The 18,162-nt window shown below is 42.2% G+C and overlaps 1 protein-coding gene across 2 annotated transcripts in view; it reads right to left on the bottom strand.

Moving 5' to 3' along the window:
- The window catches only part of LOC142183053 (solute carrier family 22 member 15-like), a 178,514-nt gene that overhangs the window by 21,240 nt on the left and 139,112 nt on the right, over window positions 1-18,162 (bottom strand). For both annotated transcript variants that reach the window (XM_075257955.1, XM_075257956.1), the window contains exon 10: window positions 3,269-3,341. In XM_075257955.1, the coding sequence (XP_075114056.1) occupies window positions 3,269-3,341 (73 nt within the window). The remainder of the gene's footprint in view (window positions 1-3,268; window positions 3,342-18,162) is intronic.

Here is an 18,162-nt window from a genome sequence, read left to right as displayed (position 1 = left end):
ACCCGACTGTTGGATATCCCTGCAGATCAGCTCTTTTTGTGTGACCATTGTTTGCATACAGAAAGCTGCAGTGATTATTCATAGACTCTTTTAAAATAGATATGAGTACTGTGGTGGCATCCCATATACTTGAATGGAACAATGCTGCAATACTCATAACCTCTGCCATGGAAGTGTCTAACACTGGATTATTAATCTGACATATGTATCTTTAGACTGTCTAGTCTAAGGTTTTTCCAACCATAAAAAAAAAAAAAGTGCCAACATTTTGGTGCATTTATGATGCATGGTGTCACATCTTAAATCCTGCCAAAGGTATCTAAAACGCTTAAAAAATATGAGGCCTGAATACCAATTTTATGTTGCAAATTCTTATGCATTTCCATTTTTCTATCTGTCCGGTTTTCTTTGACTCCACTTTTCTGGAATAAGTCTGGAGTTTCCTCCTTAACAACCATGGCCATGATGGATATGGGAATGGTCATAAAGCAGAAGAAGACATGTCACCCCATCATATAATGGCAAGCCATAGATTGCCATGTGAAAAAAGGAAGCCTTTCGAAAATTCTTGGAAATTGCTTGGATGGAATTTCGTTCTATCCTTTAGCATTCCATGTATAGGGCATAATAATTTTTCATTTTATGTACCGAGATGTTGCCATTTTTCTATTATGTGACATAGCCCTTTGTTTTCAATGACGGGAAGCGCAGCCATATTGCTTTTTATTTTATGCTATAGAGAGTGTTGCGGCACTCGCACAATTTACTACCGTACCCCAAGGGTCCACAGCCAGTCTAGGTTGAACGCAGCAGCACCTGTGTTAATATCTAACGTGCCAACTGTGAGCTCTAAACCATACGGATAAAACACAAGGGAATGGTTCCTCCAAATAAACTCCCACACAAAATACTGAGGGTAAATTATAGTGACAAGAACTCGTACAAATCACCTCCGAAATTGCTTATGTCTCGGATCCAGTCATGAAATCACTGTATCAACTTCTGAAGTGATCTCTTGCCAGAAGCAGTGTGCATTGCACATCTGGTAATGTTTTCTCCTGACTTTCATTACCTACATTAATGGCAGGAATATTTCACGTTATATAGTGATACAAAGTACAAGATGGCAAGGGCTTGATTGATTTAACTATTAATTTCCTTCCAGACACGCAGATTAATACATAGGTTGTGAGGGAGGATGAAATATGCTTGTGACATAAAATAACAGGATGACGGGGGCTTTAAATTTTAATAGTATTGTTCAAAGATTCGGGAGATTCACACTTCTAATATCATGTAAATTGTGCGCCCTGACGCCCAGCTGACAGCGCACACTTTATGGAGATTATTTTATTAAATACTCTTTATTACTACATTCCTCATACATGTGCTAGACATTATCTTTACAATTATATCGATTTTTAGGCAAGGCATTTAAAGAAGACTTAAAAAGAATCTTCTTTACACACTGAAGTTACGTCACGTCTTCCACGGCACTGGAAAAGGCTACCATGTCTTGGTCATATATAAAAGTAAAACAATTTAAAAAAAAAAAAAAAAAAAAAAATCAATATTATAATGGACATAAAAATACACCTATCCCAAAACCGATTAGAGCCATTTTCCTGCCCAATGGAAACTTTATATCATCCCTTCTTCTTGCATAGATTTCTCATACACATAATATTATTTGATGCACTGACTTACCCCCCTGTATTTTAGGAGGTGCGTTACTTTCCCCCCTTCCAGTTAACTAAGTTCTAGCAGCATAGTCATGTCATTTGTGTGGTACAGTTACTCCAAAAGTGACCACAGAACTCTGAGATTTGGTGATTGGTTATTGTCCTTGGTAGACACTAGAGATGAGCGAACACTATTCGAAACAGCCGTTTTGAATAGCATGCTCTCATAGAAATGAATGGCCGCTTCCATTCATTTCTATGGGAGCGTGCTATTCGAAACGGCTGTTTCGAATAGTGTTCGCTCATCTCTAGTAGACACCTATAGTCGCAAGGAGGATGCCATTCATTAAAGGTTATATATACTGACTCCAAGGTCCATCTATGGTTGGCCATCCTCCAGCCAGCCATAGGACTCTCTTCATTATGCCCATACACATCTGTATCGCAAAATGGTTGTCCTATAAAACAACAGTATAACAACCTCTGTCCTGCTAGAGTAGGTGACTCAGGGGGCTGTCCAAAAAGCAAGCACTATGGTAACATACTAAAAACTTAAACTTACCTGTTCTATTGCTGGCCATAGCACTGGTCCCCTGGCAGCCTTGACTTGTCCGGCACTGATAACGTGCCATAGATACACATGCGAACACTGCCAACAAACACTGGCCTCGGCACTCTAGTGCTATACAAGCAGGCCAATGGCTGCCGCAGTCATGTTTCAATGTACTATATGTCTGCAGGACTACTTCCCGACTGGACCTAATGTTTTCTATGAAACAGTTCCAGTGTTCTATGAAAAAGCTGTTCGGACACCAAACAATGCTCCATTCATTTGAATTGGGATCGCCAGAGATAGCCAACTACTTACCTGCCTATCTCTGGCAATGCCTGTTTAAATGAATGGCTGCTCTATTCAAAATTGGGGTGCAAAATACCCCATTGCTCTAGATCGGTGGGGTACTCTCCAATCAGCAAGTTCCTGTAGATCTAGGGGAATGTCTTGTGGCTGGACAACCCCTTTACGTTTCACATAATAATGTATTTAGGTTTCTAAAATTTATTTAGTAGGGGGTTATGAAGGATAAAATGGCCCTGCATGCAAAATAATATACTGTAGGGTGACCAAAATTCTTCATTACATTCACGAAAACTTATTTTTCTGTGACCTACAATCTGGTAGATAGAAGCAAATGCAATTCCCATGATAGGAGATAGGATATGGATATGGAGATATATCTCCTAAGTCCTTTTCCAGTGTAGAAAATGTTCCCCATGCATATCATTGGTGCATTCGATAAGTATATAGAGAAGGAGATCTGATATCCTAAGAGTTCTTAAGAAGGATAGATCAAAGAGCACTTTTACATTACTTCAGGGCTCCCGTCCAGGTGTTTCTGAGCATCTTTGGAGATAATGCAGCAGGAGCCGAGGAGTTGCTGCTTCTCTGACTATGTCTAACACCGTTTTCATAAAGGTATCTGTCAAACCCTTCTGCATTTCACTCACATTCCTCATAATGTAAAACAAATCAAAAATGTTTGTAAAGTCTAAAATACCAAGGAAATCAATAAAGAAATAGCTCTTACCATGGAAGGTACAAAAGGAGCAAGTATACCACCGACTCTGCATGCCATGGCACATACACCCAGCCCAGCATTCCTAGAAGAGATAGAAAATTATAAAGAGAGGATTTAAGAAAAGCCACTTCTATGTGAACTCAAAGGGGTCATTTGGTTTCTAAGATTGGTGACATCCTTAGGACAGGCCATCGATATTAGATCTGCAGGGGTACAGAGTGTCACTGAGCAGTAAGTGTAGGTATTGCAGCGGTGCCCCATAGACTACCAAATGTCGGACCCCCACAAGTCTAATTTTGATGGGTCATCAATCTTAAAAACCGGATAAACTCTTTAAAAGGAGTCGGTCACCAGGATGGAACAAATTCGCCCCACGGGATAGGCCATCAGTTTCTGACCAGTAGGGGTTGGACACCTGGACCCCGCTGCAGTGAACAGGAACTGGAAATGGCTCTTCAAGTAATAGGATCAAAGCAGCAGCTCTGTCCACTGTGGTGGTGGCACCAGAAGACTGCTTCTCCGCTCCGTCATACCTGAGCTACTACCAGTCCTTGTCCACTGAGGTGGCTTCTAGCGACGACGAAGACTGATCTGTGCAGGAATCCGGGTGTTGGACCCCTACAGGTCAGTTATTGATGACCTACCCTATGGACAATATGAAACATGCATTAGGGCCCAGAAATTGTATTCAGTTCCTCCTCCATTTCTCCTCTTGGAAAAGGGTTTAAAAAAAAACTGAAAATAAACCAAAAATTCACAACTGTGGTGATGTTGTTTTTTAATAGTGTGTGTCCCTATACAGCACTAATTGGACAGTGGCAGACTGTAGGGACGGTGGCAGACTGTAGGGACGGTGGCAGACTGCAGGGACGGTGGCAGACCGCAGGGACGGTGGCAGACCGCAGGGACGGTGGCAGACTGTAGGGACACTCCCCTTTGGGCAGGGAAATAGAGTTTTATTCATACATTTCCAGAAGGAATAACAGAGGATTAGCACAATGATTCAGAGCATACAAGTACTTACAAAAACAGACAACTCAGGAGAGCTGACAAATTCTAGTTAACAAGACACCACTCAGTGTGGATGAAGCCTTACAGGTACAAGGATCGTCAGAGAAGATGCACAGCTTGTGTCAGTCTAAAAACTGGAGCAGCACGACAACTCCTCACTATTTAGTGTTTTCCTATTAAAAACCATAGGATGTACATGAAAAAGTTTCCTTTGTGACGACAGCAAATCATATTTGCAAAGCATCTCCATATGCTTCCATGGAAACAACCATTATAAGATAATGGGGTCAGTCTCGGCTGCAGCCACAGGAAGTCTAAAGCACTGTTCACACCCTGCCAGTGGCCTGTGTTAATGTAGTTTATTTTTTTCATAAATAAAAAGGCCTGTGTTCTCTTTGGAATACTAATATGTACATATTCATTGTGTATTACATCTCATGTATTAAGAAAACCGCCTTACCATATTATACCATCTTTATCCTTGTTGGTAAACATACCCCTATATTAACCAGCACAAAAACAGGCAGCGCTCCAATGTGATGTGCAACTAACAATGACGGAAGTTTTATTGCCCCTGGAGACATTTCAGCCCAAACATGAGTCAGTCTGTCTGTCTGTCTATCTATCTATCTATCTAGTCAGGCAGATTACTTTCTATATATTAGTATATGAAGAGGGGAAGGGGGATAGAAAGGAATTGAAATAATTTCTGCTTTTGCACTGGCTATTCTAAACTAGTTTAACATGACTATGTTGTAGATAAGAGCCTGTGAGTGAACAGAATAAGGCAAAAAAAAAATCAATTAAACACTGTTGACCCCATTTGCATATTAATAAAAACAGCTTTACATGCTCAGCAACATTACAGAGGTACGATCTGAATTGTATTCAGAGCCTCTACAAAGCTATAGCAGTGACAAAGTGGCTGGGGCAAGTGATCGATGCCCTTTATAATGCTGCCCGAAAAATCATACTTTAAGAATGCCTGAAGGAGAGCTGCAGAAAATTCTTGCAGTTTTTCCCTGTATATATGTATGATTCTTCCCTCATTGTGCGGATGGCATGTGTTTTGCCACATTGTGTGAATGTACCATCTATCCGTGCTCGCCAACGTTCACGCATGCTTTGGCAATAGATCTGATGCTGTTACATGCATGAATAGATTCATTGTACATGTAAGGTTGTTCAGACTTTCCTGACTTCACCTTTAAATGATAAACATTATTAGGAGCGTATTCAAACATTCATTTTAATTAGAAATGAAAAATGTGTCTAGTCTCCAAGGAACACTTTAATTTTATGGTCGCGGGACCTTACACTACAACATAATAGCTATGGAGACAGGTTTAAACACTGGACTATGAACTAATAAAACTGAATATTAGCAGCAGGACACAGTTAAGCACCTGCAGCAGTATCTGCCAAAATAAGCTGGTTGGGTAGTCGGAAAATAGGTTTTGCAAGTTCACGGACTACGAATGAGTTGACAGACTGTAATTTAGAGCTGAACGCTATATGTACAGTGAATGACCTTAAAGGGCTTGTCCGTGTTACTTTCACGATTTAGGTTATTTTTAAATTCATTAAAATTTCTGATTTCCTCCGAGTTCGGATTCTTGATCAAGATCGCGGTCATATGATCTGCGATGTCACATACATTGTTGATAACTCTATAATATGCACTGCCGCAATATATAACATTAATCACTTGGTACTAGTGTTATCACCTGGCTTGTATTCTACCAACTTGTCCTGATTTTTTTATAGCTATCTTTATAATGGATAGGTTGTGCGTGCACAATACAGAGTTCCCACACTTATTTGGAGTAAACAGAGGTGGAGTACAACACTTCGACTGTTCTGGTGAAGCTGTCACGGCATGGAGGGGCCGGGCTGTTGCTTTCTGTGCCACACAGTCACGGTTGTCTGGCAGTGGCGCCGATAAGATTATTTGGTTTATGCTGTTGAAATGCTTAAAGGGGTTACAGACTTTCTAATATTGATGGTCTATCCATCAATATTAGATCAGTGAGGGTCTGACATTTGGGACCCATGTAGATTCGTTGCTCCGGGAGAGTACTGTAGTGCTGCCCCACAGGCTTCAATAAAGCAGCGCTGCAGTACCTAAAACCTCCACTACACTTTTAATTGTGAGTGAGCAGCATAGCTCCTGGCATATAGACAATATCAGGAGCCACACGGGACCCCTGCAGATTAGCTGCCTTGGGGCAAAGTGTCAGACTCTCATATCACACCATATGCCTTCAGTGGGGATCACAAACGGTTTACTTAAAGGGATCCTATCATGTAAAAATATTTTTTTCTGGTTGACACGTAGGAATAGCCTTAAACGTTTTGTCTCCTACCTTTACATGTTTTGTTTGGGCCGCCGTTCAGTTAAAATCTGTTTTTTTGCCATTATGCAAATGAGTCTCGCAGCACTGGGGTGTCCCCAATGCTGCGAGAGAACTCTCCAGCGCTGACTCCATCTTCTTCAGGAACTGGGTTTTGACATGTCTTCTTCCCGGGGTTGGCTTCAAACTTCTAGGCCTCGGGCAAAGCCAACTGCGCATGCCTGCCAGCCACAAGAAAATGGCTGCTTACACAGTATTGTAAGCGGTCATTTTCTTGTGGCCGGCGGGATACCTAGTGCAGTCAGCTTTGCCCTATGTCTAGAAGTTTGAAGCCATTCCCCGGAAGAAGACATGTCAAAACCCCGTTCCTGAAGAAGAGGCGGTGCTGGAGAATTCTCTCACAGCATTGGGGATGCCCCTAGTGCTGTTTGAGCGCTGGGGCCCGCCCCCAGTGCTGCGAGAGAACTCATTTGCATACTGGCGAAAAACGGGATTTTAACCGAACGGCGACCCGGAGAAGACATCTAAGGCTGCTTTCACATTGAGTTTTTTGGCCAGGAATTTATTGATTAGGTCTGCCCCTATCTGTTTAACAGAAGTAACTAGAGACAGACCCAGCTCAGAGGTTACTCATAAACTACAGCAGAATTCATGCAACTGGGGTGAAACTGAAGGCTCATCAATGCTTATACATTGGGCATTGGTGCAGCTCTATATGGGCAAAGCATTGCACTAGGTATCTAATACAGTGCACACATGAAGCAGTCTAAGACAAAATCAGGGAAAGGTACAACATGAAACGCACAGTGGCCAACACTTACTGGTAGACGGTCTTAAAGTACACCAGATGTATTACAGTGACTGTTACTGGATGAAAAGTCTGGCTCCTTCTTTACATTGACCCATTTCAGTTTATATCATCTAATAGTTGGCTTTTATAGGGTCAGAATTTTAAGGCACAACTGGGGGTACAAGTCGCTGAATCTTAAACCCCACTCATTATATAATCTCCGACTCCTTGTCTAGCCAGTCAGAAAAATGGTCTGAGGCTAAGGCCCCACAAATGCAGAATGCGTTTTTTATTCCCTTATTAAATCTGTAGGGAAACCACAAGCGTTTCTAGAAGTCAAACTGAATTGATGCGTTTTAGAAAAATGCTGTTTTTCCGTTGAATTCTTGTGAATGGAATTAGCCAGAATCTCATTCACTTTACTGATACTGTAAGGCAAAGGCCCCATGTGGCGATCCGCAGCAAAAAAGTGTTATGGGAAAAAACGTGGCGCCAACACATTGCAATTCTTGCAATTATACCTATAGGGAAACTGCTGACGTTTCTGCTGGTATAGTGGACTTGCTGGGATTCCCCAAACCACGGCAGTTTGGAAGTCGCTGCGTGCCCACTCCATGTATTTTATCGCATAGTGGGGATTCGCCACAAGCAAATTGCAGAATTTATGTAACGTGGGGCCCCGGCCAAAGAGACAGCATTATTTTGTTGCATTTCCACAACAGCAAAAAACGCCACGATTCTGCAAAGTGGGGTTTTCACCTAAAAGTAGATGTGCCTAAAATGTACAAATTCAGGTGCAGCCACAATCATAAATTCCCCCGGTACGTATGAACAATGTATAGAACCAAACTGATGCTTTTTGGTGAACATGTCCCTTGACAATAATCTAGTCACAAAGTATCCCCTGCTAGAAATGGATCCCAAAGTAACCCTGATAGCCAGTGCCTGTTTGGCTGACGTACGGCCTTGGGAGAATGTAAGCGGTGTAATACACTCCACTGACGTAAATGGCCATATGTAATGTAGTGCAGAGCAGTGGACCCCCCCTCTTCCTGTTAATTCAGGTTTCAAGGTATATATATGGCAATATCTAAATTAGACAATACCTCTATGTTGTGGCTCCACATTTTTATGGCCTGTATAAAAACAACTCTCTAATGGATGTAAGTACGGCCATAACCGCTACAAGGAAGGTAGCGATGGCACAAAATAGCTTCATCTGCATATTTAGTAGGATTTTATTATGTTCGGCGCTGTAATATAAAGCAATATGGTGTCCTTCAGCAACTGAATAAAGCTTTTAGTGGATTCAGTCTGAGACATACAAAAAAGTCAATGGGCAAGGATTCCTGTTAAAATGTGGGGGTGATGTGTAGGTAATACCGGTTGTATGGACAAGGTGGTCTCTGCTCACATGTGCGTGTTATGCTTTTCATCGGGGGGTCCACTATCTTTGTGGTTAATATGAGTAGTCTATAAGGTCACCAGGAGTCCGACATCCACCAATATGATATTGAGGTCCGTCTGTTGTTTCTTATGAGAGGACCTACGCTGCATGTAAGTGGATTCTGTGACCAGGGACTGAGCCTCCATGTTGTGAATGGATGTATAGTCATTTGTAGTGCTGTGAACTACGCCTATTATCTGCACCTAACATGAAGGGCACCCCACCACCCGCTACTACAGCACCTCGGGCCTGTGGGAGCTTTGGCACCACCATATTGTTAGTCATCAGTGATGGAGGAGATGAACGTCTGGGCGCTCTGCTCTACATTGCTGAGAACTTAGTGGTGAGGTCTTTGGTAAGAGCCCTGGAAATAATCCTAATACTGAAGACATGGCCGATCATTAGACAGAATATATCACATATAATGGCGGTGGGTGGGGTGGACTGTTAGTAAATGTTCAGTATTAGTCTCTGTTCACATGAAACAATTCCATTCACGTTTCCACTTGCATTAATAAGATTTCTTCTTGTGGCCTATGGCATGTGTTCATCAGTTTGCTTTGATCACTCAGGCTTGGGTCGTTACGGGGTAGGCAGAATAGCACACTCAGCTCTGCTATTCCACAGTTATAATAGTGAGAATGGGATGTCCCAATTTTATATTTCTATTATTAAAATCAAGGCTCGTTCACATCTGCGTTGTGAACTCCGTTCTGCAGGTTTCCGTTTCCTGCCTAAAACAGAGGCAGGAGACGGAAACCTGCAGGAGTCTCTCTCACCCATTCATTTGAATGGGTGAGAGAGATGTCAGGCCGTGAGCAGCGGTGAGCGTTTTATGCTCTCCGCCGCGAAACCGGGTTTTATAATCCGGACACAGAGTCGGACATGCAGTACTCTGTGTCCGGATAAAAAAAAATCCGGTTTCGCGGCGGAGAGCATAAAACGCTCACGGCCGGACCCGGTCTGTGCTTTCCGTCTTCTGGCATGCAGAAGACGGAAAGCACAGAACGGAAAGAAGAATGCTGGTGTGAACCTAGCGTCAATGATACCTATTCTGATCCATTATAAACCAAAGTCATAGGCTGGTATATATGCTAGGAAATGTTCTATGGTCCATATGGGATCAATAGATACCAAAAACATGGCTGCCATATACTTGTAGTCAGTATCTAGACAATGGGAGAATTTACCATATCATCTACACCAGATGTAGCGTGGGTTTGGTGGACAGTCCATATTTTTATAGGAAATGCTGATCTTCATACATTTTCCCCACTACGCTTATTTTCACAGTATAGGAAAGCGCAGTCTGCAGTTAAAGTGTATACTGTACAATGCTTGCTGGCCTATGGCAGATATATCCATCTGGGAGGTTTATGTGCAAGTAAACTGATGCCTCAAACATGATGTGAACAGCGCTCCATCACTGGTAATGTTGTCTCTACTTGTCACTCTGGAGAGCTGGACTCTATTGTCAGGAGAAACCTCAGAGGGTGCGTTCACACTACCGGTATTTATTGTCCGTTGTCCTCATCTGTCACAGGATGAGAACAATGAACATCACAAGACAGATGCAGACAGAGCCCCGTCCATCACGCATCAGTGGAAATGGACATACGTGGATGGAGCGCTGTCTTGTGTGCTTTACTCTACTACTAGTCCTACTACTGTCTACTAAGATGACAGCAATGGATTGTAATAACTGCAGTGTGAACACAGCCTACACTACGTTATGAGCTGGTGGGATCCCCTGGGCCTGGACCCTCACTGAAATGTTTCCCTTTACGTGGAAGGGAGTTTTATAAATAAACCATAGATATAGCAAATATTAATATGCAATATAAGACACATCAGATGTATTCTATACTGACCATATATATATCCTCTATTACTTCTATCATAAATGTTGTTTGTATGCAACTTACATGGTTGTTTCCTTGTTCCTACACAGGACATGAGAATGAAGACATCGGCGGTATCAAGGTACCATGTATCACATGCCTGTCTGTGATATCTTTATATGCATATACATTTAGTCATGATCTGGAGCTTGCCAGACTCAAACATGGTCTACACATGGCCCACGTTTTCAACTCGTTGATGCAAAGATTCTTTGAAACCTACAGCATTGTGCCTGATATACGGGTGAAAGTGCGGCCATTTTTGTAAGTGCAAAGTAGCCTCTGCTAGGCTGAAAACATTCAGAGCACACTCCTGTCATCTTCACACCGTTGGTTGGCGGAAGAAGACGAGGGGGATGAAGTGGCATTTCATGTCACTGTCCCACACGAGGCTTGAGGGTGAAGTTCAGGGCATCCCATTGCTTCAGCACGGATGGTGTGAAGGGGAGTGTAAAATGGAGGAAATGGAGAGTGACCCTTACAGTTGGGGGCAGTAAAGTCATGCCAAGTAACACACTGGCACACATGGCTGACTTCATGTTGGGATGCTTTTCAAGAGACAAAGGCATAGTTCACATCATGGAGAGCAAACAATACTGGATTGTATAAAACATTGGATTGAGTTTATATAGCGTGACTGAATTGCTGTGTATCCCACTTAGCTTTTGGGGGGTAGACTCTTAAAAATTGGATTGAGCTGATATAGCCTGATTGAATTGCTGTGTCTCCCACTTAGCTTTGGGGGGTACAGCAATTAAAACACGTTTGACCACACATGGCCTGACTGAATGAATGGCTGTCTCCCACTTAGCTTTGGGGGGTTCAGTGGAGCAAAGCTGGATGTTATGTATATGGACTGATTGAATTATTGTGTCTCCCACTTAGCTTTGGGGGTAGACCCTTAAAAATTGGATTCAGCGTACATAGCCTGACTGAATTTCTGTGTCTCCCACCTAGGTTTTGGGGGTACACACCGTGGATATCTGGAATGAGCGTACATAGCCGGACCTAATTGCTCTGTATCCCTGTTTTGGGGTTACACACTGCCTGAAAAGCTGGGTTGAACGTATATAGCAGGCACTAATTTCTCTTTAAACCTGCTATTTTGTAGGGGGACACCCCTTGAAAAGCTGGGTTGAACGTATATAGCAGCCACTATTTCTTCTGTATTCCTGTTTTAGGGGGACACCGTCCGTGGAAAGCTAGACTCCTCTCTGCAGTATAGCTCTGAAAAGAGCTGTTGTTTTTCTTCCGTTTTTCCCTGCCTACTAGAAGCTAATCCCTATCTAGCCCTCAGCAGATCTCTCTCTCTCCCCCTATCTCTCACTGCAAATGACACGAAGATGGCGCTGGCTATTCTTATAAATGGGAGGTCACATGTTTTCGGCAGACAATGGGTTTTTTCAATTTTTTTTCACTGCCTCCGTTGTCGTAGTTCCTGTCCCACCTCCCCTGCACAGTTATTGGTGAAAAAAACGCGTCAGGGAAGATGGGAGGGGATACGAAGTTTTAAAGCATATGCCACGTGGTATTCGATTGGAAACGAATACCTCGAACGACCTGATATTCGATCGAATACCTATTCGATCGAACGGTGTTCGCTCATCTCTAATACTCATATCTATGCAAAGTATGTGAAAGGTGTATATGCTATGGATATTTAGACATCTTCTTTAGACATTCTAGTGGTGTATACTTTTTTGTAAGTATTTCAATAAATAGTATGTATAAGCTGTGTGTGTATTATATTTTTAACATATACACACACACACGTGATACTACCTACTGAAAATAGGGATACTTGTTACATATCTGTATGTGTAAGGTGAGTAATATATAGATATAAATATATTCAAATCGCCAAATATAGTACAGTAATGTGTATACTGACTGTATATACATATATATATATAATATAGCAGAGTTAACAATCACACATGAATCAAGCTAGCACACTCCACCTGCAATTTTGTTGCTGAGCTCACTGAAATTGCTGGATGGTCCCTGCGTGAAATTTCATTCATTTGAATTGACAGACAGCGCCTTCCTCTACCATTTGCATCTGCACCTCCTCTGGTGCCTATAAAAAAAAAATTGATGGGGCAGGGGAGATATAAAATATCATAGCAGGGACGTGACCTAATCAGTTATGTCCCTGCTAATAATTTACCCTGTACGGTGATACAGTGATGTCACTTTACATGAATAACAACATTGGTGGGGCAGTGAAAAAAACAGCAGAGCCACATGGCGATTAGACGTTACAGCTATGATTTTGGGACAAAAGCAGGTATGATGCCAAATTTTAAGGGTCCCATCATAGAGGGGCTGCCATAATTGAACTTGGTAATTTTACAATAGAAAGATGTAAAAGGCAATGTTTAAAAAAAAAAAAAATGCAGATGGAGGAGGCAGATACTACCCTGCAATTCATTAGAATTGTTTGAGTTGATGGGTAGCTCCTAAGACTTCTGGCATATTGCTGGTACAAGGTATCTAATAATAGGTGTAATAATAAATAGGTATCTTTATATACAGTATGTGTAAGAGGTATATGCAAATATAATACCTTTAATATCTAAATCTTACATGACATTTTTGATCCCTTCGACCACTTTAATGGCCTTATTACAATGGGACCCTATATTTACACATAGGAGATTCCCTTCTTATATACTCACTATTACAGTACATTCTATAAGAGCTTGATCTTTGGGATCTTGTCTATGGGATGATTATAGCATTTATTATACAGATGAAGTCTTAGGGTAGGGACCCATCTGAACGAGGTCGCTTTGACGTGGCAGATGCGCTTGCACAATTTACTCAAAATGTGCGCCAAGAACCTCATATTTATAACTGCAATTTGTGATCTATAAAAGCAGAGCTAAAGAATTTTATCATTTGAATCTCCAAACCAGAACAATAAACTCACTTTTTGGGTCTCTTCTCTAAAAACCAACCTGAGTGCATCAGTCCTTACCTAATCTACCTGCCATTAATTTACCTCTTCGCTCGACTTGGTTGTTAAAGGCTTATTCCAGTAATAAACATTTATGTACTGAGTAGATGGCAAATATTAGATTGGTTGGGATCCAAGTAGGGTTGTCACTAGACTGGAAAATCACCAGTCCAAGCTGTATGCCATGACCTAATAGAGTCTGTGTGCTGCTATGGCAAGCCAAGGCCTGCTACTTTTACTTGGCCATCAGGTCCTGTCCATTTGTTCACTTATACAATACACTGTAATAGGTTAGTCTACTTCAGTGTACATAGTATAGTTTTATAAAGAAGTCACATATCCCCTATCCACAGCATAGGACCCCTCAAAAATCAGGAGAACAGGGAATAGTGGGTCCTAGTGTTCATCAATCCAGCGATCTGACACTTATCTATCCATAATAGTGTGTAAACGCAAACCCTTTAAGCCCTACAACTGGCCTGGGAGCCTTTTCACAATCTTGTTGCAGAGTCTGAGAGTCAATGGGAGCGCCCTGTCTATGACTGACCTCAGCATCTGAAGGGTTTAATATCCATGATCAAAGTTCTCTCCGACCACGGACACTACCAACAGGTGCCTGGTGTCTAACACAGTCAACATGTGCCCAATAAGATGCCCGCTCAGCTCCTGAACCAGTGCCATATTTAATCACCCTACATGTACTTCAGATATAAGAAATAGCTTAAAGAAAACAGAAGTTCTTAGAGTGATTTTTGTAAATGTTAATGTCTTAGAGAAAACCTTTTAAGTGATCATTGTCAATTGACTATAACATAGGCCATGGAATCTAGCATCCTAAAATCAGTAAGGCCTTTCTGTGCTAATGAAAGGTTACACCTTTACAATACAGCTGGAGGCAGATAACTTAAGACCATAATAGTCTATAGGACTGCATAGCTTCTCACCCACCCCCTGCCTCCCTGCTCATGACATATACAGTACGCTCACTATATTGTTATAAGACAAGGAGTCATATTATGACCGCAAAGCTGGTTTGTGCAGGTGCAACACGTCAGACAAGACATTTCGTCCCATCATTATATGGACAGATTATGCAATCCCCCAAAACAGCCTCAATCTTGTCCACGGACCACAGGCTATGTTTAGTGTTTGTCTAGTCCCACCAAAGTGAATGGTGTTGACCAGTAGGGCATGTGTAGTCACCCAAAGAGCATGCGTACTTCTAGACAATCTACCTGAAACAGCCAAAACCCTACTGCATACATAGTACTATAAAGGACAATGATGGCAAGTCCTTATTAAAGTTAGTGTAACTTACAGATGTGCCCTTCCTTACTCTTCCTCTTGGCTGGACATGTGTGTCATGGGATGAGCAGCTTTTCAACACAACTCTGTCACAAGATGCCTATCCTCTATGTGGCCGCCCAATGGTTCTATTGTGAATTACAGCTCGTCGAATACTTTGCTGATCTGTATAGGATAATGTATTAAATTGGCAGAGTCTACCACAACTGCAGCACATACAGTCATGTGATACAATTGTGCGCCACATGAACATTTCATCCTCGCATTGTTCAATGAATAATATTCTAAATTAATTGTACAAATGATTAGTTTTTCACAGCATTCTGACAAGTGGTGAAATGAAGCAGAACTTTATTCTATGCTGAATCAGATTCTTTTGAAGTTCTTCCAAAGACGGCGACATTCTACAACAGAGGACAATGACAACTAATCCTTCAGAGTATTGGAAAGTATATCAGAGAATTACAGCCTCTCTTCTAGCGGGAATGATGTCACCGGACTGCTCGTGGGACCAGTCATGCAGTAGTTATGAAATTCTCCAGGCTCCCAAAATCCAATTCAGTTACTTGTTTTATTAAGTACGTTTACACATCCTATGGTGTTGGGCTCTTAACTGATGAAACACAAGGGGCGCTAGCGAGACCTGCACGTCAACCCGCCATCCAATAACCCAATTACAATCGTTTATAGGAGAAATAGCCAAATAAAAGGTTGCGGTTACCACCATTTTAATGAGCTGTGGAACATGTTGGCTCTATATAAAAGATGCTATTAATATTCGTATGCATCACTTCACTCCTCAGTGGCTGGCGTGATCTCATTTAAAGTAAAACCCGGGTCACCTGAGACATAAACTTGAGAAGCTTTAAATCTTTTATCTTGTCTTCACGAGACGCCGCATCAATATTCACCGAAGTAAATCTACACTAATACCATCACGTACAGCAATGTAGCCAACCTGAGAAATGACAGCTCGGGGTGGGAATACAACACATTATAAGTATTCCCAGTGCTTGTAAAAATCGCTCATATAAAAGGGTGCTTATATTAGACATCATTATTCTATCATCCTCACATACTAAACGTAGAAATGTTTCCACTAAGGATTGCAATGGAGATTCCTAATTAGATATTTATTTTATATGTTATTTTAGGACATATTACAAAATGAACATCAACGTTCAGTCCATTCTCCCAGAACGCAAACAGTTCGATATTTGTCTGCAAAAATCATTAGCATTTCTTCCAGAAAATGACAGTGTACCAGGTAGATGCTTCCACCGTGGCTTGTTTAATATGCACTCTCTTCAGAGGTGACAACGACCATAAGTTGCCACTACAGCTCCCAGTGGGGCTTTTACCTCTCAGAAGCGGCTCATTTCCATTATGGAATGCTGCTTAGCTTGGCGGCAGAGTAAATCGCCACACCCTCCTCTCATCTTCCTGAAATCCCTATTAAACTGTCAAGAAAGCATCAAGTCTGGTGCACACATGAGCCCCTGCACGGCAAAGAACAAAGATGTACAAGGGCGCTGGCAATAGTACATGGGGAGACACCGCTAAACTGCTGAAAGCACCAAATGGAGGATGCGAAGGATGGCATCAACATAAGGTAATTGGGGTGGTGGTCAAATTGTAAATATGTCTAAACATACTTGGGTGAAACTTCCCGATCCCTTCTCTCTGCTATCTTCTATCATCCAATCACGAGACCACAAAGCCCATGAAAGTCCTGCTTCCAAGGCATACATGATCATTGTAAATGAGGATTTCTCAATAGAGCAACCTGCACTATTAACAATATAGTTACACTGCTCTCCCCATCCTCCTTATAGCACCGTCAACAGTTCTATGGGTCAGAAATAGACAAAATCTCCCTTTAAAGTGGTCATGATACCCCATCCAAAGGCAAGATAGTTTGTATTGGTGCCATCAGAAACCCAAAAGCACTTGTTACTGAGAGAAATACATTAGTTACAATACTACATGTTTTTTGGTGATTATTAGACAAGTAGTGCACCTACCTAGACACAAACATGAAAGCTGGGGCTACTAAATGTAAGTGTTTCTAGAACCCATGATATTTTGATTGGGGTAGGTTCAGCTAAATGTTGCCTATTTTTATGATGAGCTGAACAAACACTATTTTATAGGAATCTACAATGACATGGATTTGTTTTATCATGTGCATCTGCAACTGAGTGGCCCCAAGTCGAGGATAAGCGACAACAAGTGATTATGAAGATAATCTTGTTTCCCTTAGTCCTAACAGCGGCACAATGTGGGGTATTTCTGCCCCTGTGTGCTGGTAGGACAGGCGGATTTTTAATTAGCCAATCAAAAGCGTGGCTGGCCCTATAAGAGGGCACAAGAACCTCCCCTCTGCGTGTCAATACAAAAGTACCTCCATATTTATACACAGTTTTATACATAAGATATGATTCCCAGGGTGGGAAATCTTGTGCCGCTGTTAGGACTAAGGGAAACAAGATTATCTTCATAATCACTTGTTCCCTGTCGTCCGTACCAGCGGCACAATGTGGGGATATAGCAAGTAGGCCCAAAGATGGGCGGGATTATTCCATGACAGAGCTCAAAATGGTTTGGGCAAAGGCAGAGGAATCGGACACCCGGTCCCTCAGGCGGTAATGCCGAATGAACGTGGACTCAGATGCCCAGGAGGCAGCTGCACAAATCTGATCCAAGGACAACGCACTCCTCTCAGCCCGAGAGGTGGACACTGCCCTGGTCGAGTGGGCATGAAGAAAAGATGGGACCGGACGCCCTTGGGCGGTGTAGGCGACCTTTATGGTATCGGAGACCCAGCAGGATATCGTGGCCTTGGCGGCCTTGGCGCCTTTATTCTTCCCCGTATAACTGATTAACAGGTTTTCGGCCTGCCTAAAAGGGCGAGTACGCTGCAGATAAATTTGCAGACATCTGATTACATCCAGCCTGTGCCATCTTTCCTCTTCAGATGAAGAGGGGAAGGGAAAAAATGCTGGAAGAGAAATAGTTTGGTTCCTATTTGCAGCGGATGGAATCTTGGGACGAAATCCTGGGAGGAACCTAAGCTGCACATGGTCCGGAAAAAATATAGTATATGGCTCCTCGGCAGACAAGGCTTGTAGCT

Source organism: Leptodactylus fuscus, chromosome 10 (assembly GCF_031893055.1).
Source record: "Leptodactylus fuscus isolate aLepFus1 chromosome 10, aLepFus1.hap2, whole genome shotgun sequence".
NCBI lineage: Eukaryota > Metazoa > Chordata > Amphibia > Anura > Leptodactylidae > Leptodactylus > Leptodactylus fuscus.
The sequence above is the reverse complement of the archived record's forward strand: the minus strand, read 5'-3'. Positions and strand labels throughout refer to the sequence as shown.